General features: G+C 36.8%; 8 protein-coding genes and 1 non-coding gene across 10 annotated transcripts; 4 read left to right on the forward strand and 5 right to left on the reverse strand.

Moving 5' to 3' along the window:
• Positions 1-20: 20 nt before the first annotated feature.
• Positions 21-1,732, forward strand: LOC125577760. Its single transcript, XM_048739507.1, has 3 exons — positions 21-226; positions 379-663; positions 1,396-1,732. The coding sequence occupies exons 1-3, from the start codon at positions 209-211 to the stop codon at positions 1,441-1,443; spliced, it is 351 nt and encodes a 116-aa protein (XP_048595464.1). The 5' UTR covers positions 21-208; the 3' UTR covers positions 1,444-1,732.
• A 283-nt stretch (positions 1,733-2,015) lies between these two features.
• On the forward strand, positions 2,016-2,096 carry TRNAL-AAG. Its single transcript has one exon. It is a non-coding gene; the product is annotated as a tRNA-Leu (tRNA).
• Positions 2,097-2,175: 79 nt separating this feature from the next.
• On the reverse strand, positions 2,176-5,962 carry LOC106414552 (4-alpha-glucanotransferase DPE1, chloroplastic/amyloplastic). The gene is made up of 16 exons (XM_013855187.3): positions 5,553-5,962; positions 5,398-5,448; positions 5,230-5,318; positions 5,085-5,145; positions 4,708-4,786; positions 4,492-4,628; positions 4,232-4,390; positions 4,054-4,130; positions 3,610-3,749; positions 3,487-3,518; positions 3,337-3,411; positions 3,079-3,151; positions 2,901-2,989; positions 2,772-2,816; positions 2,515-2,667; positions 2,176-2,414 (listed from the first exon to the last, which is right to left on the reverse strand). Exons 1-16 carry the CDS (start codon positions 5,904-5,906, stop codon positions 2,310-2,312), a joined length of 1,719 nt encoding a protein of 572 aa, XP_013710641.2. The 5' UTR covers positions 5,907-5,962; the 3' UTR covers positions 2,176-2,309.
• Positions 5,963-6,896: 934 nt separating this feature from the next.
• On the reverse strand, positions 6,897-8,184 carry LOC125577761 (E3 ubiquitin-protein ligase CIP8-like). The gene has a single exon (XM_048739509.1). It carries the CDS (start codon positions 7,928-7,930, stop codon positions 7,040-7,042), a length of 891 nt encoding a protein of 296 aa, XP_048595466.1. The 5' UTR covers positions 7,931-8,184; the 3' UTR covers positions 6,897-7,039.
• A 226-nt stretch (positions 8,185-8,410) lies between these two features.
• Positions 8,411-10,294, reverse strand: LOC106444833 (ras-related protein RABH1a-like). The gene is made up of 6 exons (XM_013886262.3): positions 10,125-10,294; positions 9,944-10,014; positions 9,601-9,689; positions 9,387-9,498; positions 9,195-9,285; positions 8,411-9,114 (listed from the first exon to the last, which is right to left on the reverse strand). Exons 1-6 carry the CDS (start codon positions 10,230-10,232, stop codon positions 8,971-8,973), a joined length of 615 nt encoding a protein of 204 aa, XP_013741716.1. The 5' UTR covers positions 10,233-10,294; the 3' UTR covers positions 8,411-8,970.
• A 136-nt stretch (positions 10,295-10,430) lies between these two features.
• On the reverse strand, positions 10,431-12,174 carry LOC106441261 (UDP-N-acetylglucosamine transporter ROCK1). Its single transcript, XM_048739508.1, has 5 exons — positions 11,925-12,174; positions 11,648-11,696; positions 11,001-11,573; positions 10,839-10,913; positions 10,431-10,769 (listed from the first exon to the last, which is right to left on the reverse strand). Exons 1-5 carry the CDS (start codon positions 12,041-12,043, stop codon positions 10,608-10,610), a joined length of 978 nt encoding a protein of 325 aa, XP_048595465.1. The 5' UTR covers positions 12,044-12,174; the 3' UTR covers positions 10,431-10,607.
• A 365-nt stretch (positions 12,175-12,539) lies between these two features.
• Positions 12,540-16,065, reverse strand: LOC106414551 (acyl-coenzyme A oxidase 2, peroxisomal). Its single transcript, XM_013855186.2, has 6 exons — positions 15,508-16,065; positions 14,916-15,031; positions 13,951-14,831; positions 13,698-13,877; positions 13,062-13,228; positions 12,540-12,988 (listed from the first exon to the last, which is right to left on the reverse strand). Exons 1-6 carry the CDS (start codon positions 15,924-15,926, stop codon positions 12,709-12,711), a joined length of 2,043 nt encoding a protein of 680 aa, XP_013710640.2. The 5' UTR covers positions 15,927-16,065; the 3' UTR covers positions 12,540-12,708.
• A 225-nt stretch (positions 16,066-16,290) lies between these two features.
• On the forward strand, positions 16,291-18,128 carry LOC106415049. Of its 2 annotated transcripts, none has more exons than XM_013855662.3 (5): positions 16,291-16,560; positions 16,732-17,323; positions 17,418-17,471; positions 17,541-17,689; positions 17,786-18,128. In XM_013855662.3, the coding sequence occupies exons 2-5, from the start codon at positions 16,732-16,734 to the stop codon at positions 17,876-17,878; spliced, it is 888 nt and encodes a 295-aa protein (XP_013711116.2). In that variant the 5' UTR covers positions 16,291-16,560; the 3' UTR covers positions 17,879-18,128. The 2 variants fall into 2 exon arrangements, with proteins under 2 accessions (XP_013711116.2, XP_013711115.2); XM_013855661.3 differs by having other exon boundaries at positions 16,291-16,431.
• Positions 18,129-20,889: 2,761 nt separating this feature from the next.
• On the forward strand, positions 20,890-22,242 carry LOC106444831. Its single transcript, XM_013886259.3, has one exon. The coding sequence runs from the start codon at positions 21,135-21,137 to the stop codon at positions 22,092-22,094; it is 960 nt and encodes a 319-aa protein (XP_013741713.2). The 5' UTR covers positions 20,890-21,134; the 3' UTR covers positions 22,095-22,242.
• The last annotated feature ends 2,417 nt before the right edge of the window (positions 22,243-24,659 follow it).

The raw sequence follows: 24,659 nt of genomic DNA on the forward strand, positions 1-24,659 counted from the left end.
CATAATCGTAATTCTTTCACAAAGAAACAGTCAAGTGTAATCGTACCAGCACCACCCAATCGAGCTGTGATTTTGCTGTATTAAATAAAAGCTTATTATATATTTCATTCATTCCTCTGTCACCACCATCGTAATCTTCTTCATTTGATTGAAAAAAGTTATTTTAAAAAAAAAGGAGGATTCTTTACTCTCTACAGGTTTTGATCATATGGAAGATCCTAAGGAGGTCTGAATCTCTCAAACTCCATCTTCTCTTTTGTTTAGTTCTTGTTTTGACTCGTGTCTCAAAAATCAGAACTTTAATCGATTGTGTTAGTTGTTTTGTTCTTTTGTATAAATCAAAGCTTATTGAAATGGAGATTTTGTTGTTGTTGGCAGAACAAGAACTCGCCATGGCTGTCAGTACCGCAGTTTGGAGATTGGGATCAGAAAGGAGGAAGCATTCCTGATTACTCTATGGATTTCTCTAAGATCAGAGAGATGAGGAAACAGAACAAGAGAGATCCTTCTCGTGCCAGTCTTGGCAACGAAGAAGAACTCATCAACCCATTTCATAATCAGCCTGCTTCGGTTGATAATACTAAGCCTAAGCTCACCACCGTTCACAGTGACAACAACAAAACCCACAATGAGTTTTCTCACCACCATCCACATCCTCCTTCTGTAAGATTTACTTTTAACTTTTAAAATTTTGATTGTTTAGTGTGAGTTGAATGATTGATTTTGTGTTCTGGATTAGCTTTGTCCCCATTGATGATAAGTTATGGAATCTAACTTTGTATAACTATATCTATCTAGCTTATGTGTTAGATCTATTGGTTACTCACTGTTTGTTCTAGTCATGTGCTTATTCACCACAAGTTCATTTTGTTAAAGTTTCATTTAAATTGTATGATTGATTGATTGTCTTGAAACCGGTAGGTAGGTGTCTTTAGCTTGGTTATGTTTTGGGGTCTTACCTTTTAGCTTTTTATGGTTAAGACTTTGGGTCACACATTGTTTGTTGTAGTTTGCTTTTTTTGGTTTTGACTGACTTGTGTGTATGGATTCTAGCTGTGTGTGTTCATTTGATGTGGGCCTTATCTTCTTGTGGATAGGTTAGGTTGTGGAATCTAACTTTGTAAGCATTATATGGCTATTTCTAGCAATTGGGGTACATGTGGTCCAAGTTGAGTGTTTGGTCTAGTTGCTTATGCTATTTAAATCTAAGCATGATATTAATAATACCCCCCACCAAACTTCATAAAATAGATTTTGACTTTATATTATAAGATTTGGGGTTGGATTGGGTATTGTTGAGTTTATATTGTTAAAGAATCACATCAAAGATATAAAAATTGAGTTAGGAATAAAACATTCTTAATCTAACATGTAAGTGTATGTGACATGGAACAGGCGAGGAGAGGAATCTTCAGCTGCTTCAACTGCTGCGTTAAAGCTTGAAGGTAATAGAGACGATGAGGAGATGGATCTTCTTCAGCTGTTTCAATTATTTATAATAATGATAGTAATGATGATGATTTGAAGACAGAAATGAAAAATGGCAATGTGGCAACTTATTACTGCGGAAGCAGGCATTAAATCAAGTTTGTATGCTGCCTACTTGTTATCTTACACTGTCTAACCATATGATGTTTTGGTAAATGTGAAGTGTAGCTACTTTTGTGGTTTGATGTAGAGATTGGTACACTTCTTTTTTATATTGTGTAATGCAGAGCAGATATGTGTTACATTACTAAGTTGCATTTAGATTATAAAATTTAAAATATTGTGTTTGCCATTTAAAAACGAAACACTGATCTTTTTCAATCATCCTGGTTATGTCTTAAACTCACTAGTCACTACCTTAATGATAAAATTGGATAGCTTAAGGTATTGGAGTTCATTGTAAACTCCTGCAGATAGATTGTAGGTATTTGTAAAAGCACTTGACCAGGAAAAAAGATGCAATAACAGATGTATTAGATGTATGTAGACAGGTTTAGGTATAATGCAATGTATAACCGAACAACAAAGTTGATATGGCCGAGTTGGTCTAAGGCGCCAGATTAAGGTTCTGGTCCGAAAGGGCGTGGGTTCAAATCCCACTGTCAACATTACTCTTTTTTCTCTTTTGATGAAAACAGACTTGTTACTGATTCAACCTAAGGTTACCTTATGCAGATTGGAATTAAGTTTTGGCTGTTAACAAGATAAATCGATTAATCTTTTCAACAAAACATATATGCTTCGGTTTACTTTATTTAGCATTTTATCATAATAAGAAAACGAGCGATGATCCTTCTTCTTTGCCATGTAGGATGATTTCCTCAAAGCCGACCGTACAATGACAATAGACTTCTAAGTCTGTCAGATTCCGTTTGAAGATGATCAAAGTTCGTTGAACTCGGAATCCTCCAACCCCAGTTCCCCACCTTTGCGTATTTCACATGTACAAAACCAAACTCTTATCGTCTTTAACTTTTCCAAAATTTTCACTACAGCTTTAATTAGATAAAAAAACAATTGACTAACCTCAGTGGCTGGAGTGTTCATCCTGGCAGAACTCCCAAGTCCGAGAATGTCTTGCATCGGTATGATTGCGGTTTGAGCTACTGATGAGAAGGCAGCTTTGATAAGTGACCATGATATATCGTCTTCTTCACCTATTGACAGGTACTTCATTGCCTGTAACGTGAAAAAAATCGCTATTGTGATTGTCTTACAATCATAAACTGCAACCAACATAAAGAACAATCTGTTCAAAGGTGTTAAGTAATTAGTGAAATGACCTTAGATTTTTCTTCTTGATCCAGAGTGTCCCACCACCCTCGAATCTATATAACAAGAAAAAATCAACGAGATATATACATTTCTTCCGGAGTTCAGTAAAATCAATTTAAAGCTTAAACAGAACTTACAGTGTCATTGTCATGAGTTCCAGAGTATACAACTTGGTTCACTTCATGATTATGAGGTAAATGTGGGTTATCCGCACCCCCTCCAAAAGCTGATATTATAACCCCAAAAAATGATCACAAAGTAGGTTGAGAGATGATAAAAGACAGTGAAGAACATGAGGAAGCCAAGCAGTTTTACCAAACTGGAGGACAGCCATTCCAGGTGCTCCGATTGATTTCCTCAGCTCAACTACATCTTCAGTAATGACTCCCTGTCTTGTGTTAAAACGTAGCCTCCATTAGCAAACACTCTCATGTTTTGGTAAGGTGTCAATATCTCATACTCCATAAAATTTACCAGCAAGAGCAAGTTCATTTCAAACTAGATGCACATGTCTAGTAAGTCAACTTTTATGTAACTACTGACTGTCTCTGTAACGGAGTCAAATGAGCTTACCAAATCTTCAGCTATGATTTTGATCTTCCCAACACCGCTTGAAATGGCGTCAAATAATGATTTTCCAGGTCCTACCTACACATTAATACAGCTTCTGTAACCTCATTTATTTACCTTATTATAGTTACATTAGTTAGTTAAGCAAAGCACCTTCCATCTTCCAACTGTGGCAACCTTAGCTTCTGCAGAGTATCACACCAGTGAAGTTACAACCCAATAATGTAACCAACAAATATGATCAGTCACTCTTTTCTAGTTTAAAGATTAACTCACCAGAAGGGACTGCCCAAAACCCTGCAAATCCTCTGAAATGATCGATCCTGCATTCATCATACAAGTCTTGTGCACGTCTTATCCGATGAACCCACCATGAAAATCGCTCTCTCTCCATCGCTTTCCAGTCATAAAGAGGGCTTCGAAAGAATGAATGAAAAAGGTCAATCAATACCATGGTGAGTAAGAAAATATGATAGAATGAAGGGTAACGAATTATGGCAGGATTGTGAAGTACAGCAAATGGTCTAGGAAAAGACAACGACTTATTCACGTCGCCTATGTTACAGTAACACTATTTTACTATATTGTGACCATTGTCCATCGAAAAATAATTCATAAACTAGTAAGAAACATAGGCCATGAACATACTTATCCTAGTGAGAAGAACTAACCAAGCATCAAACCAATAATATGAAGTACGAGAGTGAGTAGTATCAAAACCTTCCCCACAGTTGACCGGTTTCACTGAATAGATCAGGAGGAACCCCACTAACTAGAAGCGGAAAGCCTTTCCTGTTCTGGGAAAAGATTAAAAAAAGCGGCCTTCAGGAAAGTCTAACTCACTCTCCTTTTGCACACAACAACATTGTTTGCCTTCATATTTAAAAATTTTACTTACCAGTAAGAAATGTTTCTTATTTGCCCAAACATCTGCACTGTGATATCCTACATAAATGGGCATATCCCCCATTATATTGACTCCTTTACTCCGTGCATACTCACGAACTTTCTGCCACTGCCTTTGGAACAAAAACTGTTTAGCAATAAACAAGTCTATCTGCAGCAAAGAAGAAGAGGTTATCCCAAAGGCTTTCACAGAACATTAATTCATAAAGAAATCAAATCCAAGGAAGTTAGCAAAAGCCACGAAAATCTTACAAATTCCTTCTGACTTTGGTATATAGCTTCCATGGCTGAAAGATGACGGTTTTTAAGTGGTTCAGGCCACTCGAACCAACTGTATAAATTTAAAGTATTGTCTATAGCAGCAAAATAAGCGGCATCTTCAAGCCAACCTATGCATAGTGATCATCCTCAGTGAGAACTTGGTATTCAGATTAGCCAAACGAATCATATAGACTGTATATTTCTCACATGATATAGAAGGGTCAGTACGGAAAGCTTGCAATTTGCTCTTCAGTTCACCATTGCCGTCAATAAGCCTCTTTGCTGCCTGAGAAAAGGCCAGTGACCAAATTTAACTTCTCAAGCAAGATCAGTGACTATAAGCAATAAAGAAATATATGATTACTTTCACCAAAAAAAATAAGCACGTACATAGAGATATTAAGCAAAACAGCTTAGTTTGAAACTACAACTATTTATGGAATCTATATGAATTAGACTACAACGCAATCGCTAGCATTTAACTCCAGATTATAAAAAAAAACATGATCACAATTCACAATATTTGAATATTAGCAGATCTATAAAGGAGGAGTGAGATGGTTTGCAAGCCCAGATATGTGTACCTTAGTTATCAAGGGACTCTTCAACTTGTTAGCAGTTTGATAGTTCACAGAATCAGCCTCACTAGATAGATATAGAGTCGAGAATGAGGGACGATACAAAAACAATAGAATCTACTTAAAAACCCATATAGAAGAAGATTAGCACATTGGTAGTGGAAGCTCATCCTTCATTAACAAGCCGTCCTTCACAAGCTCATCCAGAGAAATCAACAACGTATTCCCACAATTTGCATCCTACAAGTAGCCATCACAAGCACTTAATAACTCACAAGTGAAATAAACAATCAAACCCATGGAAACAAGCAATACAAACCTGTCCTGCATAAGGAGAGCCTCCTTCATCTGGAGGAACAAGAGGAAGCACCTGCTCATCAAAACAAAGTTCAAAATCAATGGCTAAAAGCTTCTCCTACTCTACAGATTAATGATTCGAAGCTCAATCTATAATTTACAATCAACGAAACTCACCTGCCAAACGGAGCAGCCTGTAGAGTGAAGCCAATCGATGAACCGGAACGATTCTTCTCCGAGATCACCAATGCCGTGAGGACTGCGGAACGACGTCGGGTGGAGCAAAACGCCGGCTCTTCTCCGGCTATCCGGATCCGTAACCGGCATCCACTGCTCGTAGTCTAGTGGAAAGTCTTCACCAACGCTAATGCTTGAAACAGAAGTACTCGAAACGGCATCCATTCGGAGACGGAGATTGAGAGGCCGAGACGCCTTTGGCCTGTTTCCGAGGAAAGCGGCGCCGATCGGAGATTCGCGAGAGGATGGTGATCGGAGAAGCTTGAGGGAAGGAGAGGAGATAAGAGTCGTCATCAAAGATTCTACAGTGAAGAAGAAGAAGATATTTTCGTCTCTCTTTGCTAACGGAGAAAGAGAGAGTGAAGTGTGATATATCACGTGATCATCACGTGTGTTGATATCTTCGTCAATGGCGCCATTTTTCAAGGCCGTATTTTGGGCTTTTAGTGATGCCCCCCAATTTTTTTAAAAACCCATGATCCAAAATTTATCACATGGCATTGTATATTGACGACTTTATTATAAGATTTTTCTTATTTCTTTTTGCTAAAATCATTGTTTTAACATATTAATTTATATTGTTGTAAAGTATATTACTCCCTCCGTTTTCGAAAATAAGATTTTCTAGAGTATACACACTTATTAAGAATTTAATAAATGTTGATAATTTAATTTATTTTTTACTTTATTATATACTTTCCAATAACTTTCCACTAATAAAATTTAATCAATTCAAATATTTTCAATTAATGTTCCAAAGTATAAAGAAGTACCTTCTATCTTCGTGGAACAAGAAAAAAAACTAGAAAAACTTACTTTGAAAAAGGGATGGAGTAAAATATAATTTTGTGGTTTTTACTAACTATTTATCAAATTTTTATCTCCACATTTAAAAAGAAAAGATTACATGATATACTATGAACACGAACAGTGGTACAGCTCCCTTCTGAACCACCGGTAAGCTGTTTTGGACATGCAGTGATACATGTGTTAGGAGTGTCAACTGTTTTGGTGATTGTACCAGTGTTTTTAGATTGAAACAAACTCAATGCTCTTCTCCTTTGTGCAGCTTATACGTGACTACGACTAGGAGAAAAACAACCCTGTGCAATATCTAGCTACTTGACTACTTGTTACAACTTCTGGTCTCATTTATTTCGGGAATTCACCAATGATCAAGGTAATTCAACAAGTTCACCAAGTTTTATCCATTGGCTTTCGCCACACACACCCGACCTACTATCAAGAATCGAGAGGTACAACACATATACACAATCTCTAAACTGTCTTCCCATCAGGATTTTGTGTTCTTTGTTGATGTTTGCAATCAAAAACAATGCCGAGACTAAGAAGAGTTTTATAATCTAAAGAGTAAGCAAGAAATGGTACACACATACACATATATAGAGAGAAAGACCTTTCCCACATTAGAAACGGGAAGAAGCCGAAGAAGAAGAAGCACCAGAGTCGGTCAAGGCAGTGGTGGTGGTGGTGGTGGTTCTTTTCTTCCTCGCTTCCTCTTCCTCATACTCAGCATCATCAGTCTTCAGCTGGAACCTACAAACAGGACAAGAGTTCCTCGTTCCTAGCCACGGTAAAATACAATTACCGTGGTAACAATGCCCACACGGTAACTTCTTAACAGTTTCACCAATCACCATTCCATCTTTACACACAGCGCAAACCACAACCATCATCATCTTCTCATCAGAACAAACCTCGAAAGTCTCTAACGCCTCAATCGCCGATTTCGCCGCCGGCGGTGCTCCTCTCCTCCCACCACCACCGCCGCCACCGTCTCCTTCCGCTAAATTCTGGAGAAGCGCCTCGTAACCAGCTCCGTCGTCGACGTAATCAGCCGCGTTTACAGCGTACCGATCTGAATTGTCCTCGATTCCCATTAGAATCTCGGCCCAATCGAGAATCCGGTTTCTTCCGGTTATCGATCGCGTCGTGATCGGGAACATCTCCTCTCCTCGATCCTCTTCTTCTTCTTCCTCATCGTCGTCTTCATCCTCTTCGTTTCTGCTATTAATCTCCAACCCGAAGAACTCGTCTTCGTACGACAACACATCGAGCCGAGGCGGCGACGGCGCGTGGGTTAAGAGACGGAGCATCTGGAGGAAATGCGAGCCGATGCTGGAGTCCTCTACCCTCAGATCTGGGGAAAGCGGCGGCGAGCGTGGGATCGGGTGGATCGATTCGACGAAGCCTTTGTTACATTCGGAGCAGACGACGAAATCGTCTAGAGTTTCGACGACGACGCGCTTGTTGCAGTGGTAGCACCAGTGCGCATCGTCCGACGCAGCGCTGGACATCGTTTTGCCGTCGGGTTGTCGGATCCGGATTCAGATCCGATGGAGAATCAGAAAACCAAAAGAAAAAAAAAAGGAAGAGTCTTATGTGTTATCTTAATTCAAAGAGATATAGAGTATATCCATCGTTGTCGTTACCCCCACCCACCCGCCGACCCATAATATTATAATAATCCCTTTATATTATTAATCAAACTGTTTAATCCCACTAAGACCAGTTTTTTCAAAATCAAAACTGAGTTGTACTTTTGTTAAAATAACAGGTTCAACGTTCCTTTCATTATCCTATAACAGGTAGAAAGTTTGTCAGCTTAGAAAATTAACAGATTAATTTTGGGACAAATGTCTCCTAAAAATCTGATTTGTGGCAGGAGTGCTTGAATCTGGTGCAAATGGTTGAAGATTCCTTGGAGTAGCCAGTTTCTAAGACAGATATAATATATTTGTGTTATTAAAATTCGTTTTTTTTTGTTAACTGTCTATATTTTTGAACCAAGTTTTGATCGGTAAAATTTTTTGGATGAACAATTCTATCCGATCATGTCTTTGTTTATAAGGAAAAAAGATTACAACGTTTTTGGTTATAGCCTCATTTGCTAATAAATTCACACTAACTTTTTGGCTTCGGAAAATATGGATTAAGCTCAAAGATTAAAGAACCCAATGGGTAGTGCTAGAAATCAACAATATGGATGGCAAGGCAACCTTATAGAAAGCTAAAAGACTCTGATGTGGCGTGGTCTAATTAACTTGATGTCTCAGATGCAATTGTGATTACAGTGATAAGACTTATATCTTCAAGGAAAACAATATCTTTTTTTTTATCAAGAAAACAGTATCTATTTTCATTTGTTCTCCCTGTATGGCCTTGTTCCAAACATACTGTACTGTTGAAATTTCCAAAAAAATCATTGCACTCAGGTTCACAAACTATTACATACGGAAAGAAGCTCTTGGTTGTTGTAACAATAGTTTTATCAAATCGCATTAATGTTTTTTCTGTCTTCCTAACTCTCTAATTAAAAAGCTATGTAATATATCATTTAACAAGAACAGTTTCCTTGTTGCTGCTGTGAGTGAGATGAATTAGTCATTGGCTTTAGGTTCACATCCACCAAATCCTCTTGTCTCCTCCATGTAACTGTCTCAGTCCCCTGTAAGGCCGACGCAATCTTACAGAACAGAGGCTTCACTCAAAACAAAACGAAAAACTAGTCAAGGTTTTACTTAAGAGAATACATCACCATTGTCTTGTGTGTTTGTTTACCTTAATGTTGAATCCAGCTTTTGCACTAGTCTCTATGAACAAAGCTCCAAGCTCACGAGCTTTGGTATCACCTTCCTCTATTGAAACTTGCCTGTTAAATCACCAAGAACAACCTCATTTGAAATTTTTTAATCAAATAAATGAAGCAATTCAGGATCCCTCTACACTGATCTGACTTTGAGTTTATTTTACCTTCTATGAACAAGATCGGTTTTGTTACCAACAAGAGCAATAATGACTTGATTGCCTCTTTCCGCATGGACATCTTCAATCCACTTGGAGGCGTTGATAAATGATTGCTTATCTACATCATTGTGAGAACTATTGAGAACTGAAGATAGAGAACAAGACCGGTTTTGAAACTTCAATGCTAAAAAAAGAAGTTGCATAGAGTAATTAGTCTTACTAGCTACATCATAGACAATAACAGCAACAGAAGAATCTCTGATATAACTCGGTATCAGGCTTTTGAATCTCTCTTGTCCAGCCGTGTCCCTGCGCATCAATTATTACAATATCATGAACACAATGTTACATCATAGACATTGTAACGTCTCTGCACTAATAGTCAATTACATGCTAATGGTAGAACATCAGATGATGGAACCTGAGAAACCTATATCGTCCATGAATGTTATTCTAATATGTATTGCTAGTGAATGATTGTAGATTAGGCAGAGCCAATAAATTGATGAGTGAGATGCATTTACAAGACAAGAACAACAAAAAGAATCAAAAGATGGATATACCACAACTGCAGACGGAAAGTTGTATCTTCATGCCGCATTGTTTTGGACAAAAAATCAATTCCAATTGTAGCCTTCAATATACAAAAGCAAACTCCCACAGATCAGGATCATGATAAAACTCCAATGATGACCAAAAAGAAATGTTCCAATGGAAACCATGTAGATGGGGGAGTAATCGAACCTGATAATTGGTGTCAAAGTTACCGTACATGAAACAAGTAATGATGCTGGTTTTACCAACGGCCTGATCGCCCAGGAACACCAGCTTGTAATTGCCTAAATGTGTCATCCTCGGAAGGCTTTGGATTGTTAGGGAAGGTGACACCAATCACGTTTATACATTTCTCTTATTATATTTTGACAAATACTAAATTTAAAAAGGTAAGATATATTTTTGGTATATACAAGATTAAATGGGATTATATAAAAATTAAAAGGAAACAATAGAATCATAAATATTCTTCTTTTTTCTTTACAATATTTGAAAGGTTTTGGTAAATCTGGTGGTAATTAAATCTCAGAACTCGGATTCAGATCATTACAAGACTCATTCAATGTGTTAACTTATCACTGTAATAATACAAATTCTCATTTGAAATGGTCCAAGAATCACTATCATCATCTAAGATATTTAGCAGAATCTAAAAAGATGCTAAGAGGTTTCTTAGACCTTCTTCTTCTTATCCATGTATGGATATTTCTGGTACAGTGAGATACTACTGATCACAAGAGGAAGAGCCACGAGGCAATACGATGAAGGTGGTTTCCCTTCAAACGCAAACTGCAGCAGAGCCGTCACAAGTAATGCCGACACAATCACAAATCCCTTTTCAAAAAAAAACTATATTTCAGCTTTTGTTGAAGAATATTTGACTGTGTAATTAAATGATTTTACCTTTCTTACACCACCCGCATGTGATGTAACTAGGCCAACGAGAATCCCACCGAGAGCATTGCTTATAACTGGAACCTGTAACAACAACACTCACATTGCATCAAAAACAATCAGTGCTAACAGTTTTTTTGTTTCACATCAACAGAATGGTTCAGGAGTTACCATGGTTAAAGCAGTCCAACCATGAAAGAAACCATGTCTTTTAATCGCTTCACCATCAGGAGACTTAAGCGTACTCACCAACAAGCAGAGACTTCCAACGATAGACATCTCCACCGTCATCAAGTACGATGAATGCTTCTTCACCTGAGAAGCCCACTGACATAGAGAAGAAGCTAAACCGGAGAGCACAGAGGCTACCAAAACCGGTATAATCCCATAAAACAGCACTTGTTCAGGATTAACGCCGCCGCTTGAACTCTTGTTAGACCCTTCTCCAACGCTTAGAAGCACCGCCGCCATGATCAGTAAACACAAAGCTCCCATTTGTTGAACTGATTGCTTTTGTCTTAGTATGATGAATGTGAAGAAGGCTGTGAAGAAGATCTTCGTCTGATTCAGGATCGAGAAAGTCAAGGAGTCAAGGCTCCTGTAGGAGATCTGCAGCAAACTGTTCTGGAGTGCGTATATGGCTGCAGGGAGACCTGATGCGGTCAAAGATCCCATCAAGGTCCACTCTTTTGATAATCCCTTCAAGCTGCCATCTCTTGCCATGAGAATCAGAGCACATATGACCTGTAAATAAAGGACGTAACAGCTGAATTTTCATAATAATTGCAAAAGGAGAAAGGAAAACAAGGATTCAGTACCTTAACAATCTCGCACGTTAAGACAGATGAAGTTACAATAACCTCCTTCCTGAAAAACATTGATCCAACCAACACTTACAAATGGTAAGAAGTGACTTAGCTTTTACTGTAACAATCGCATTTTATAACATTAACACATGCCAAAGAACTCTAATTCCATCTCTAGACTAGACTTATTCAAGCCAAGATCGCATTTTTTCGAGCAGGATATTACATAACAGGAAAGTGAAATATCAGAGATTAAGAGACTACATAGGTTGTGTCCAGATATGGTTACCCGATGCAGCGTTTGGAGATCAGAGGCTGAGCTCCGTACTGAAGCGTAAGCAATATTGAATAAAACAAGACCGTGGGACCCATCCTCGACTGACTCTTTACACCGTTAGGCGTCGCCATGAATCACCGGTAAGGCGGTAACCGTGAATCCACGAGATCGCCTCTGCTTCGGTGATTCACCACTTATTGTGATAAAGGTGGATACTTTCTCCTCTGTTCTACTTTACTTTATACGTCTTCCTGTTCTTAAGACAAGATCCACAACAACGGTGTCGTTTTGTCTGACAAGTTGTATAAATTATGATACTGTAAAAAAATTATTTCTTTATTGAGAAACATATTTAGTAAACAATTAGAAAAGATAAATAGAATATTATTTCTGGATTGTGTGTAGCTTTGAATCAACAAACAAACATTAACAGAATTTTCCTCTGTTTTATTCCCTCAACTATGTTCTTAACACATTGTAACTATAGAATATATACTCCAAAGTTCAGATTTATGTGTATTTCTCTCAGTTTTTATTTATTTATAATTGATATATCTAGATTTAGAATAATAATAAATTCATGTTTTTATTTTATATTTTCTCTTTTAAAAAAATATTTAATGTGCATTAGGCAAGGTAACCACTTTATAACTTTAGATCAACAAACAAACAACAGAATATTCCTCTGTTTGTTCTCTTAACTCTGTTTTTAATACATTGTAACTATATAACATATTCCAAACTTGAGATCATCATCAATCTTGAGACATAAATATATTTATTCGTTTCAACATTTTCAGAATCCAACAACTTGAGTATACTGTGAATAAGCATCAGCTTGCATAGCAATAGGCGCTCGAGTAACGTGATCAGGCAGCTCGAACGCGTCCACTAGCTCCTTGGCCACGTTCCTTACTTGGAAACTCAAATACTCAGCCAACTTATGAATCGCCTTGGCTTTGTTAGGCGCCACATAGTCCACGTTTCGGTACGTTCCTATATCATTCCATATTCGGTCCAATGCGTAAAGATCACATACTAGTTTCAGACCAGCTCTTGCACTTGGGTCCGGACACCTGAAAGAAACAGACAGTTTATTAAACTTGATTTGTAGGGGTAGATGTATGTGTGTGTTTGTATGTTACTTACTTTCTAACAGCTTCGATGAACTTGGCGAGAATGACTGTTTCAATGTGAGATTCAGCTAGTGTCAAGAGATGATTCAAGCACCTGTTCCATGCACCGAATGTTCCAAGTGTCTTGCTGTGTTTCTTCAAACGCATTGCCACACTTTGTAGGAGACGTGATGTTCGATACTGTGGAGAAAAAATGTTAGTGTGGTTGATGGAAGAAGTCAACGAGAGCCAGAGAAGTTTATAATAGGCCTGGGATTTTTGTCCGAATCGAACCAGCCAAGCCGAACCAAAATTTTCAGTTTTTGGTTCAAGTTTGGTTCGGGTCGGATTCTATTTGGTAGTTACTTTGGTTTTCTATGTTTTCAAAAAAAAATATAACCAAACCATACCAACTCTAACCAAATATCCGAACCGGAGTAATTGAACTATCTGAACTAACCAAATTTAACCAAACTTATCCGAATTTTAAACAAAATTAAACCAAGATCTAACCGAACTCAAAAACTCCTGTTAAATTTGAGAGGATTTTCAAATCGAACTAACCAAATACCAAACCAAACTTTAATCAGTTTAAATAAGGCAAGATTTAGGCAAAACCGAATAAACCGAACCCGCATGCCTAATTTATATACAGTTAGAAGTAACTCACCCGGAAAGCATCTAGCTGGAACTTAGGATCTCTTAGATGATCTTCACCCTCCCAACGAGCTGTAACTGGATTTGGCTGAGCCAAATAAGAGCTCATCGATTCTCTCAAGTAACTCCATGTGACTGTTAATGTCCCACCTTGGAACTTCTCTTTGTACCTCTTCAGTAAATCAGCAGCCACCTACAAGAAAAAAAAACACAAAACACTATAAGCATGGCCATTCACTCTCAAGACAAGGTGGAAAGTTTCTTACCTGTTGTAGAAGCACTGTGTTGTCTCCTTCAAATGTTTGGAATATATCATGATCATTCCTCAAGCCTCCAAACCTGTTAACAGCTGCGTAACCATGTCCTCCACAAGCTTCTCTACAGACCGAGAGCGACTTAGCGGTGTACGACGTTATATAAGATTTGAGACCAGCAGATAGCGCATGGACATCAGCAACTAACTGCTCATCGTTAGTCTTCTTCATCTCCGAATATTTCTCCACGAGGTACACAGTTGCGAAATGGTACGCATAGGTAGAAGCCAACATGGGCATTAACTTGTGTTGTTGAGACTGGTAATCAAGAATACTAACCTCAGGTTGCTTCGGAGGACCAAACTGTTGTCTTAACAACGAGTAACGTATAGCAATAGTGGCCGAGACTTTGAGTACACCAACGGATGAGTACGCAAGAGCTACACGGCCACCTACAAGCTCACCGAGCGTTGCACCGAATCTTTTGTTGATCGTTGGTAAGCTGCTTGTGTACTTGCCGTTTCGTGAAACATCTCCGAAGCGATTGAGGAGATTGTCACGTGGGATTCTCACGGAACGGAACCGCAAAGCACCGTTGTCGACTCCGTTCAGACCTACTTTCTGTCCGCAGTCTTGAATCTCGACGCCTGGGAGGGTCTGGTGTGTTTTCATGTCTCTTATGGGGACTATGAAGGCGTGAACGCCCATGTCTGAGACTCCTTTGGTGTCGTGCGTTGGAAGGATGAGCCTGGCGAAAACTGTGGCGAACTTTCCATGGACTGCCGCGTTTCCTATCCACCATTTGATGGCTCCATCGTGTGGTGTGTCGATTATGAACTCGTCTGTGATGGGGTCGAACGTGGCTGTTGTCTGGAGACCTTGAACATTTGACCCTTGAGTTAAAGGAAAAAAAAAAGACGATAGTTAGTAAAGTAATGTGACACATACACATGCAGTATTAATTAGTCATCACTCACCATGGTGGAGTTCAGTCATAGCAAAGCAGCCAAGGTAGTCTAAGTTGTCAATGCCATCGAAATACTTGTCTCTATGCTTCTTTGTTCCCAAGTTGATTACAGAGCCTCCCCAAAGACTATACATAGACATATAAAACAAGAAGACCGATCCCGTGACAAAACATTTGTTAATGAACTTATCAAAAAAAGAAACATTTGTTAATGAATTATTGGTGGTAGTTGGAAAAAAAAAACTAATATAAAAATATTAGTGTCAAATCATTTTAAATTGGAATCATATGATAAAGTTTGAATTTACATTATATCAGAACCACTCGATGTTGGATAAGTTTGAATTTACATATAGTATCAGAACTACTCGATGTTGCATAATCTTGTAAATGTTTTTTTTTTTTCGTAACAGTATAATCTTGTAAATGTTGCTCTTATAATTGTCCATGCTTGAGCTTAGAAAAAGTGTTAATAGATAAATATCTCATATCCGTATATAAAGAGTTTGCCAATCTACTTATTAATTGTCACCTATTAACAACTTTCATCATCAAGAACAATAACACATCTAATGGATTGTGGAGCAAAAGGTAGTACTAACCTGTACTGAACACCCATCTTGATCCCAAACGACATATCCACACTCCCAACAGCTTCCATAATCGCGAAATACTTGGCCGGATCATCAGCCACATACCTAAACGGCCTTATACCAGCTTCTCTCACAAGCGCATATAGCTGCCTCATACACAACTCTCGATGATCGTCCTTGGAGATCTCGAGCGGCGTCTGCAAATCGGGACGAGAATTGTAAAACTCGTGCACTTTCTCCTGAATATCCCTGTGTTTCCCCTTCATGTAGAGAGACAACGCCTGACCGTTGACCACCAGCTTCCTCGACCGCGAAGAGCACGCCTCCGTCTGCAGCTGCGGCGGCTCCGTTAAAGCGGGAGAGATATGTGACGACAGTCTCTGAATCCTCCTCGCCGCAGCTATCTCGGAAAACTCTTCCAACGCCATTAGAGAAAGAAAATATCAAATGAAGATTTTCGAAACGGTGGAGGAGATGAAGATGAAGAGGAGACCGTTCAATTAGTTGAATTATGGTAAATACATTAAAAAACGAAATCTCTAGATTTTTTTTTGTTAAAAGGGGATGCTTTAAAGACAAGGTAGATGACGCGGTCAGTTGTTTTTAGGACAAGGTAGATGACGTGGTCAGTTATAAGTGGATAAAATCTTGACCGCTTTTGGCGCGCCTCTCGAGGATATCTAGATATGATCTCATCTTCAAGTACAGTAACATACATCGTTGTCTAAAGAGTAAAAAGATTGGTTAAATATAGGGCCCACTTAAATATTGGGCTTTTACATTATCGGGCTTATATTAAGCAATTAAGGCCCATTAACCAAACGCCTATTCGAATAATCCTCACAGGTTCCCGCCTCAAAAACCCTAATTCACCCCTACTCCGACCGAAGCTCTTCTTCTCCGACCAAACGAAGATTTTTCCGACAGATGCCAGTAACCCAAACTCCATCGATTTGTCTTTTGTTGATTTTAATTTTCTTCTTCTGATCTACGAATCGTTTCATTTCATATCAGTGTCTGATTCTGAAATTGAAGGTTTCGATTAGGGTTTTTGTTTTTGGGGTAAAAGTTCTCTTTTTTAGGGTTCTTCTTCATTTTCTATCAGTTTCTGCTTCCGAATTGAATTTTTCGATTAGGGTTTTGTTGATTTTTGTGAATTGTTACTCTAGAATTTAGGGTTTTTGTTTTTTTGGGGTAAAGTTTTCATCTTTTTGTGTTTGCTTGTCTGTGAAGATGACTGGAGATAGCTGCAGCTTAGTGTCCAAGGAAACGCGTCTCCCTTTGTGTGATATGACTATTGTTCCAAGCAAGAGAGGACTATCTTCGATTCTGAGTGATTTTCTTTTGAAATCTGGAGACGATTCCGGTAAGACATTTGCTCGTGAAGGCTCTGGTGTGAAGTTTTCCAAGAGGTTGTGTTTAGTCGTGGACGACTTGGTCAAGGAGAGTACTAGGAGTACTGATACAAACGATGGCTCACTTGTTGTTGATGCTGATTCTGAGAATTTAAAGGAGTCTCAGGGTGAAACCAATGCAGTTGATGGTATTAGAGTTGGTGATGATGCTGTGGTGGAACTTAGTCAGAGAGAGTGTGACAACAAGGGCTCGAACGTTGCTGACTTTGCTAGTCAAACCGATGCTGTTACTGGTGAAGACTTGAAGGAGACTTTGTACGGTAGCAGCAATAGAGAAAGTGATGATAGGTTGGCGATGGTGGCTACTGAAGGAACGGGCGTGTTGCCTGTTGACAGTATGGGGATTGTAAACCACGATGTGGAAGCTGATGATGAGCTTAGATCTTGCTCTTGTTCTTTTTGCCTCAAAGGTTGTCTGATTCTTCAATGTTCTTTTTACTGATCATGTCTCTTTCTTAATAGTGGTAGCTAACTTAGTTTTGTGGATGTAATGAATGTCTTCAGCTGCATATATCTGGTCTGATCTTAACTACCAGGACATCAAAGGTCGATTGTCTGGTAAGTCTTCTCATTACACTGCAAAACTCTTGATTGATAATGGTTACATGAACTTGTGTTTGACTACAGTGCTGAAGAAGAGCCAGAAAGAAACTAGTAGCTTGATCCAAAGGAATAGTAAAGAAGAGCCAACAGATGTAGAATTTGATGTCATGGGTCAATGGACATCTCTCTTTCTTAACATGAATGACATCTTGGCTCGTGAAGGCAGCCGCCTTGTAAGTTCCTCCAGAGCCTTCTACTAGATTCTCAGAACAAAAGTTTTCTCCAGAGCTTCTGTGTGTTTGATGTGCATTGTGATTGATAATCTGCAGCAGGATAGCTTTGTAGCCATGAAAGAGCTTAGAGAAAATTGCAAGATTGATCTGGAAAGAGCTACAAAACCACCTCAACACAACAACTCTTAGGTACTGGTGGTTTAAAATGTTGTAAGGCTCTCTAACCTTCTTTATATTTGAAGGAACTCATGTACGTATTATAACTTTATGGTGTCATTCCTAGCAAGTTGTCTCTGTTCTTTAGGAGTTGTTAGCATATTGGTCTCTGTGTATGTCTCTTGAGCATGTCTCTGTTTAATTTCTCATCCTTTTATTACTTCAATTGTTCCTTGATAAACCTTTTTAATCAGGCGGTTCAAGTGGCAATTAACTAGTAGCATTGGCATTCTAATTATTTCCAAGTAAAATGGAAATGTTCTTTTATGTTTTAAAGCTAACAACAGCATTACCACAATCTCATTTATGTACAAACATTTTTATAACTCAAAAAACATTAATAATTGTACTATCCCCGCCCAGTTGATAGTAGCTTTCTCCAATTGATTCCATTTTTAGATTTTTTTTATGGAGAGCACGTATGTTTCTTTTTACGTAACAAAGCGTGTTCTGATGAACAAGCTACATAAATAAAAGTAGTCCTAACCGGACAAAACCAGAGTCATGGTATGACTAGGCTCTCTCGTTCTCTCAACTGGATCAGAGAGCAGATGCTTAGTCCTTTAGGACAAGTGGCCGAACGGTCCTTAATTGCTCTGCATCTATACACTCTCCTTTTCATCCTCTCTTCTCTAAACTCACAGCGTCAAACCAAAATATGACAGTGTAGAACTCTTGTAACTAAGGCCCATGTATATTGTAAAGCCCATTCTTTTTTTTTTTTTTGAGCAAATTGTAAAGCCCATTCTTTCTTTTTATCTCCGGCTTTTTCGAGATGTGGTCCCTCGTTAATAATAAAGGAAACCCCGTTCTTGAGGATTTTGACAAAACGGTTTTGTTTGAAAGAACACGAGCATTTTGTCAACTGCATTGGATCTTGAGCTTCTCATAGTTAAGTCATCTTTGTCTGGAACAAAACCACCTTTGACCAATTACCTGCACCCTTCTTCTTTTGTTGAATGCTGCTTGTTTGACTGTCATCGTATTATTCCTATCGTGGCGTTATTCCACACTCATAATTACCATATAGTATATAGCAAAATAGTGGTACATCTGTACACTTCGATCTGTTTACAAGCTAACATTGATGTAAACATGAATATATTCTTGTTATTACAAGACTCAAAGCAGTTATCATTTAGATAACTTGCATTACCTACTCGCGTAAATTAAATCATATCATGAAAAAGAGTAAATACAATAGATACTGAATGATCTTGGTGTACTTATTATTCTGTAGATGTAGATATTATGATATCATGTGATGGTGCTCGGCGAATGATTAGATTTCAAAGCATCAAACCAGTGAGGAAACCAACAAAACCTAACGGACAAAACAAAAGTATTCTTATAGTGGATGAAGTCATTTTTATTTGAAAAATATTATTATTATTGCTTAACTGAGGGTAACAGCTTAGATAATCGCTTGAAAAGGGAAATTCAAAAATACGTGTTCGTCCAAACAAAATACATAATTTACCGTTTTTTTTACAGAAAATGTTTGATCAAAAAGGCATTTGAGTTTTTAATAGATATTATGCGAATTTGATTTCGAATACAATGACAATATTAATAGAAACCATTATGCCAATGTTATGATCAATTAATATATAAGGTTTATTTATATGTTTTCTCTTTGTATTATAAGTGTCTTTTGTAAAATCATACAATTTTATATGTGTTATATATTCTTAATAAAAATATTTGACATTTTTAATGAAATAATACATTTTGATTTTAATGAAAAGAATACTGTTTAAAATTTATTTCATATTTTGAATTGTAATTTTATTCCATTTTTAATATAAGAAAACACATAACATACCAACAAATAAATCAAAGCTGATTGTTATGTTATGCCTTTGTAAGATTTGAGAGTAAGAATACACTTGGAGTATTTTGCCTTTGATGAATTTCAACCATAAGATAACTATTAAATCAGGAACACATTGTTCATTTTCTAGATTTAATTTGGTTAGGCATCACCCATCATGAACCCGATCAAAAGATGTGCTCTGTTTGACAACTTGTGTCTTTTGATGTATCTCTACTAATCAAATGTAATTACGCATCTGGTACATATAGTACATATTGATGCCGACTGTTGGATATTAGCCTTTCATTAAAATTCCACTTTAGAAAACACAGATACAATATAATTCTAATAGACAGAAAAATACAAATAAAATCTCTTATAATAATATTACATAGTTAAATCTAGGAAAAATTTCTTATAATATGATATTATTTTTAAAAGGTAACTATAATTTCTGAAAAAGAATAAAAGAGCAATGCTTATTGCTTTTACACTTTTATCATTTAGTGATCATTTTTAGAAACTAAATAAATAAATTGTAAAACCATGAATAAGTTGTTCCTCCCATAGGTCAATGTTGGTAAATCCCGTCTACCATTTCTCTTATTCCATTCACATTTAGATACCACACTTCAGAGCACGCATTGGTAAAAACAAAGATATACTTTGAATTTAATCGCAATACTTTTAAAATTTTGTATTAATGTCAAGTAATTACATTTAGAAGTTTATTGGTGTAGTCTTTTTTTTGGGGCAATCACCTTTTAAGGAAAATGTTTTTATTAGAAAAACATAGACAGCCCTTTTAAACAAGTTGTATCTAAATTTTTTTGGCAAAAGTTGTATTTAAAACTTTCTATGGTATTTTGGTGTGAGAATTGTCTTATAAACAACACCTACACAAATTGCTAAAACAACACCTATATAGCGTCACACAGCTATAGATGATGCTGTGTAAACAAATATAAACCGTTTCAACAAGTTGATGACAATGAACTTTGTATAAAGGTGTTAGAATAGAAGTGTTAGTATAAATTGCTAATTCGATATTATAGGTGGTAGAATACTTAATTTCAGTAGGTTAGTTAGCATGTGTATCTACCACGAACCGCTCTTGTGAACGATCAAACAACGTAGTTACCTAATTCGATCACCCCTCTCTCTCTTTCAGTCAAAATTTTATACACGAAAATGTAATTAACCGTAGTTCCACGTTTCAAAGTTTCAAGTAAAGAAAAAGGTAAATAGTGTAAAAAATTATGTCCACTTTTTATTGGCTTCTCTCTCCCACACGCATCGGTTCCTTTCACACTCTCCTCTTCTTGAAGTTTCTCTGCACCCAAAAAAGATAATAATCATAACCCTATCTCTCTCTCTTAAGCCATCATCTATCTTTCTCTCTTTATCTCTGCCATGGATTCAGGCAACAGTAGTAGCATGCAATCCTCAAGCGGTGGTGGTGGAGACCAAGAAGAGTACGACTCACGCGCAGATCAATCAATATCCGCTTTGTTCAACAACTCAACCACCGTCTCCGCCAACATCGCCGGTCAAACACAGCTTGACTCCCTCATAGCTAACTATTTCAACACCGGCTGGTCAACAGATAGTCCTCTATTGTCAACAACGACCATGAAGCCTACCGATGGCTCTAGGCCACCACCACCACCAATCTTGTTCACAAATCCACTTCAACAAGATCTGAGAGTAGCTTCGGACACAAACACAAGTAGTCCCATATGTTCTGTCCCTACCGACAAGAAAAACGGTCTGGCCACAACAAGGAATCTAAAGAAGAGATCTCGAGTCTCGAGACGCGCGCCTACGACTGTTTTGACCACCGACACTTCAAACTTCAGAGCCATGGTTCAAGAGTTCACTGGTAATCCTTCTAATCCTTTCTCAGGATTATCATCTTCTCCTTTTCCAAGGTCTAGATTTGATCTCTTTGGCCCTTCTTCTTCATCCTCACAACCCTTGAAACCGTTTCCTCATAAACTTATCCCACCATCATCAACGAGTCATCCTTACCTAAATCCTCCTTCTACAAATTATCACCAGAGTCTTCTCCTTAACATGAACACGCAAAACATCGCAAACCCTTTAAGAGATCAATCGCTGAGCTTGAGAACAAGTAATGGTGTTGGACACGTGGACGTGGGAACAAACTTTGAAGGGCTTCAAAACATTATGGCCTCTTCGTCATCGATGACGCAGCCAACCCTAAATACTATGCATGGATTAGACATGGTACCGGTTGAAAGATCCGATGTTTACACGACACCGGTTGCTTCTGGAACGGAGAATAATAATTTAGGGGTCGTGAGAAATGAAGGTACGGTGGACTTATCATGGATCTCTACTTCAGATTAGTTAGATTTAATCTAACCTTGTTTATTACATTATAATCGTATCTATTATTATATTCGTACAAAAAAGGAAAAGAAAATCTAATGGAAAGATTTTGGAATCTTTTATGTTCTGATGATAATGACTTTCTATATATTCGAATTTCGACCAATGTTTTTCCTTCTAGTGTTATATCATTTCGAGGTTTGTGTACGTTGAAATTTCATTGGCCTCGTGGTATAGTTTGAAATTTCACTTAGTTAAGGGACAATTACAAAAAAAATTAAGAAGCATGTGACTAAGAGCAACGTATGTATCACAATGGACCCAACTAACATGCTAGAAAAATGTAGCTCTCATGTTATTAGGGTTGTGTATGAGTGAACCCTAAATTGTATTATTTTTCATCTTGAATTATTAGTTTGTTTGCCTAGATATAATAAGCAGAGATAGAGTGATTTGTGGCGAGATCTAGGGAATCGCTAGCCACCGCTTATCCAAAATTCATCATCTTATTTTTATTTGCAACTCGCATAAATTAACACTTGATCTTTTTCTTCTTATCTTTCAATTTTTGTATTATAAGCCAAATTAAAAATATATATTAGTTCGTCGTCAGCATAATTCGACATTTAAACATTCGTTATCCAGTACGTCACAACTCCATGTCCCATAATTTATTTAATCATAATTGTCGTCATTATAATCCATCCAACTAAACTCGATGGTTAAATCTATCGGGGGTTTCACGTTACTGAGCACAGTTGCTTCAGTCGCACTACAGAACCAAATTATTCGATTATGATTTCAATTTCAATTTCTTCTTCTTAACTCTTTCCTTTTTTGAATAAAGAAATGGCCAGAATTTATTCTCGAATAATATTTGCGTTGACTAAATATAATTAATCTTGATTTCTTAAACTTAACAACCATTCTCTGTATCACGAATAGCTCCATTATCATAGTGAGATCAGAGATCAGTGCCCATTTTCCCCCCAAAAAATACTAGTCATTTTTCAGTGAAAAGAAAAGATGTCAGCTAGAATTGCACTTTCTCCACTAAGACGCGTAAGACGATACCGTTTTGGGGGACAGCAGGTATAATCAATCTCTCATATTTTCTTTCAAGAATCCCTTTGATTGATGCTATAAGATCTTCTATCTTTATTGTACTTTGAGATCAATGGTTTTGTTTTAGCTTCAACAATTCAAAATATCTCTGCTTTTTTCTACTTATGTATTTACGCAAAAGCTTTCTAGAAACATTAGTAAAAGTAAGCAACTCATAAAACTTCCTTTTTAATGTAACTAGCAGTTTATAAATTATATACTCGACAAACTAATAATTTTTATAAACTAATAAATTTCGTCGGTCTTATTTTGGACCATTTCAAAATTTGACACAAATCAATAAAATAATAAGATAATAATTTTTTAAAAAAATATATGTAAATATATAATCTCATTAAAATTATAAATTTATATTTATACATATTTTATATAAGTAAAAACTTATTATTATATTATTTGTTTTATATTTACAGTGGAATTATTTTTATATTTTTTAACACTTAATATATTTTTAATGAGATTTAGTAATATTAGATCTAAAATCACATTTAAGTTCTATGCAATATATATTACATATACAAATAATATAATAGAATTAATATAAATGTCAAATTTCAATAAATAGCAAGTAATGTTTATACATTAAAATCAAATATTTTTCTTAAATTAGAATAAATATATTTTAAAATAAAAAATCTAAATAAGAAAATTTTTGTAAATTAATATCTCTATAAATTAAAAAAAATTAAAATCTCAACTTGTATTTACAAATTAATTGAGTGATAAAACATGGATTTTTGTGAAAACAAAACTATATTTATATCTCTTTCTGGAGACTGGAAATCAAAATAATTACCCAAAGATTTATAGACTATTTAAGGGCAAACAGTTATATCGCAACAAGAGAGATAATGAAAAAAAAGAAAAAAAAGCAGGTTTGTTGTTGTTCTTTTTTTTTTTTAAATTAGGTTTGTTGTTTTACAGTGATGTTCCATGTTGATTACTTGATCATCACACATATAAGTATATAATATATATTATATCTAACTATGAACATGAATCTATTCATATTCAATCTGTAACTACGTCATACAAATTAAAAACTAGTTTATGACTAAAAATCTGGAGCTCAAATTATTTTCTCAGTTGAAAATTATCAGTATAAAAGGTAATTATCTTCCCATAAAATATATAGGTAATTATTTTATATTAACGGAAATTATCCCTGCTAATTAATTAAGATATTCTATAAAATAGACCTGTAGCTAAATATCGATTCCCATCAGATGCACGGTTCCAAAGGTAAGTGTAAATTATGAGATTAGTATATCTGTATATACTATATACAAGACCATAACTAACATGCTTAGGAAAAAAATATAGATACAAGATCCACTAGTCGAGAAAGAAAAAGAAAGTTGGAGTGTATAATGCGTTCTTTCGTAGGCACGACAGGACAGGCCTTTTCAGCAGTAGCTACGCCCCCCCCCCCCCCCCCCCCCCCCCCCCCCCCCCCAC

This window comes from Brassica napus, chromosome A9 (genome assembly GCF_020379485.1).
Source record: "Brassica napus cultivar Da-Ae chromosome A9, Da-Ae, whole genome shotgun sequence".
NCBI lineage: Eukaryota > Viridiplantae > Streptophyta > Magnoliopsida > Brassicales > Brassicaceae > Brassica > Brassica napus.

Excerpts from the sequence above, each read along its gene's own strand:
- LOC125577760 (XM_048739507.1), top strand. Across the intron at positions 664-1,395 it reads ACCATCCACATCCTCCTTCT|GCGAGGAGAGGAATCTTCAG; the intron begins GTAAGATTTACT and ends GACATGGAACAG.
- LOC106414552 (XM_013855187.3), bottom strand. The coding sequence starts at position 5,906 with ATGACGACTCTTATCTCCTCTCCTTCCCTCAAGCTTCTCCGATCACCA. Across the intron at positions 4,391-4,491 it reads ACCAAAGTCAGAAGGAATTT|ATAGACTTGTTTATTGCTAA; the intron begins GTAAGATTTTCG and ends TCTTTGCTGCAG. Across the intron at positions 3,750-4,053 it reads ACCGGTCAACTGTGGGGAAG|CCCTCTTTATGACTGGAAAG; the intron begins GTTTTGATACTA and ends ATTCTTTCGAAG.
- LOC125577761 (XM_048739509.1), bottom strand. The coding sequence starts at position 7,930 with ATGTCCAGCGCTGCGTCGGACGATGCGCACTGGTGCTACCACTGCAAC.
- LOC106444833 (XM_013886262.3), bottom strand. The coding sequence starts at position 10,232 with ATGACACATTTAGGCAATTACAAGCTGGTGTTCCTGGGCGATCAGGCC. Across the intron at positions 9,690-9,943 it reads ACTTTCCGTCTGCAGTTGTG|GGACACGGCTGGACAAGAGA; the intron begins GTATATCCATCT and ends ATTGATGCGCAG. Across the intron at positions 9,115-9,194 it reads AAGCTGGATTCAACATTAAG|CCTCTGTTCTGTAAGATTGC; the intron begins GTAAACAAACAC and ends TTTTGAGTGAAG.
- LOC106441261 (XM_048739508.1), bottom strand. The coding sequence starts at position 12,043 with ATGGCGACGCCTAACGGTGTAAAGAGTCAGTCGAGGATGGGTCCCACG. Across the intron at positions 11,697-11,924 it reads ATCTCCAAACGCTGCATCGG|GAAGGAGGTTATTGTAACTT; the intron begins GTAACCATATCT and ends AATGTTTTTCAG. Across the intron at positions 10,770-10,838 it reads ATGCGGGTGGTGTAAGAAAG|GGATTTGTGATTGTGTCGGC; the intron begins GTAAAATCATTT and ends TTTTTTGAAAAG.
- LOC106414551 (XM_013855186.2), bottom strand. The coding sequence starts at position 15,926 with ATGGCGTTGGAAGAGTTTTCCGAGATAGCTGCGGCGAGGAGGATTCAG. Across the intron at positions 13,878-13,950 it reads ACACAGTGCTTCTACAACAG|GTGGCTGCTGATTTACTGAA; the intron begins GTAAGAAACTTT and ends TTTTTCTTGTAG. Across the intron at positions 13,229-13,697 it reads TCCAGCTAGATGCTTTCCGG|TATCGAACATCACGTCTCCT; the intron begins GTGAGTTACTTC and ends TTTTCTCCACAG.
- LOC106415049 (XM_013855661.3), top strand. Across the intron at positions 17,472-17,540 it reads CATCAAAGGTCGATTGTCTG|TGCTGAAGAAGAGCCAGAAA; the intron begins GTAAGTCTTCTC and ends GTTTGACTACAG. Across the intron at positions 17,690-17,785 it reads CTCGTGAAGGCAGCCGCCTT|CAGGATAGCTTTGTAGCCAT; the intron begins GTAAGTTCCTCC and ends GATAATCTGCAG.
- LOC106444831 (XM_013886259.3), top strand. The coding sequence starts at position 21,135 with ATGGATTCAGGCAACAGTAGTAGCATGCAATCCTCAAGCGGTGGTGGT.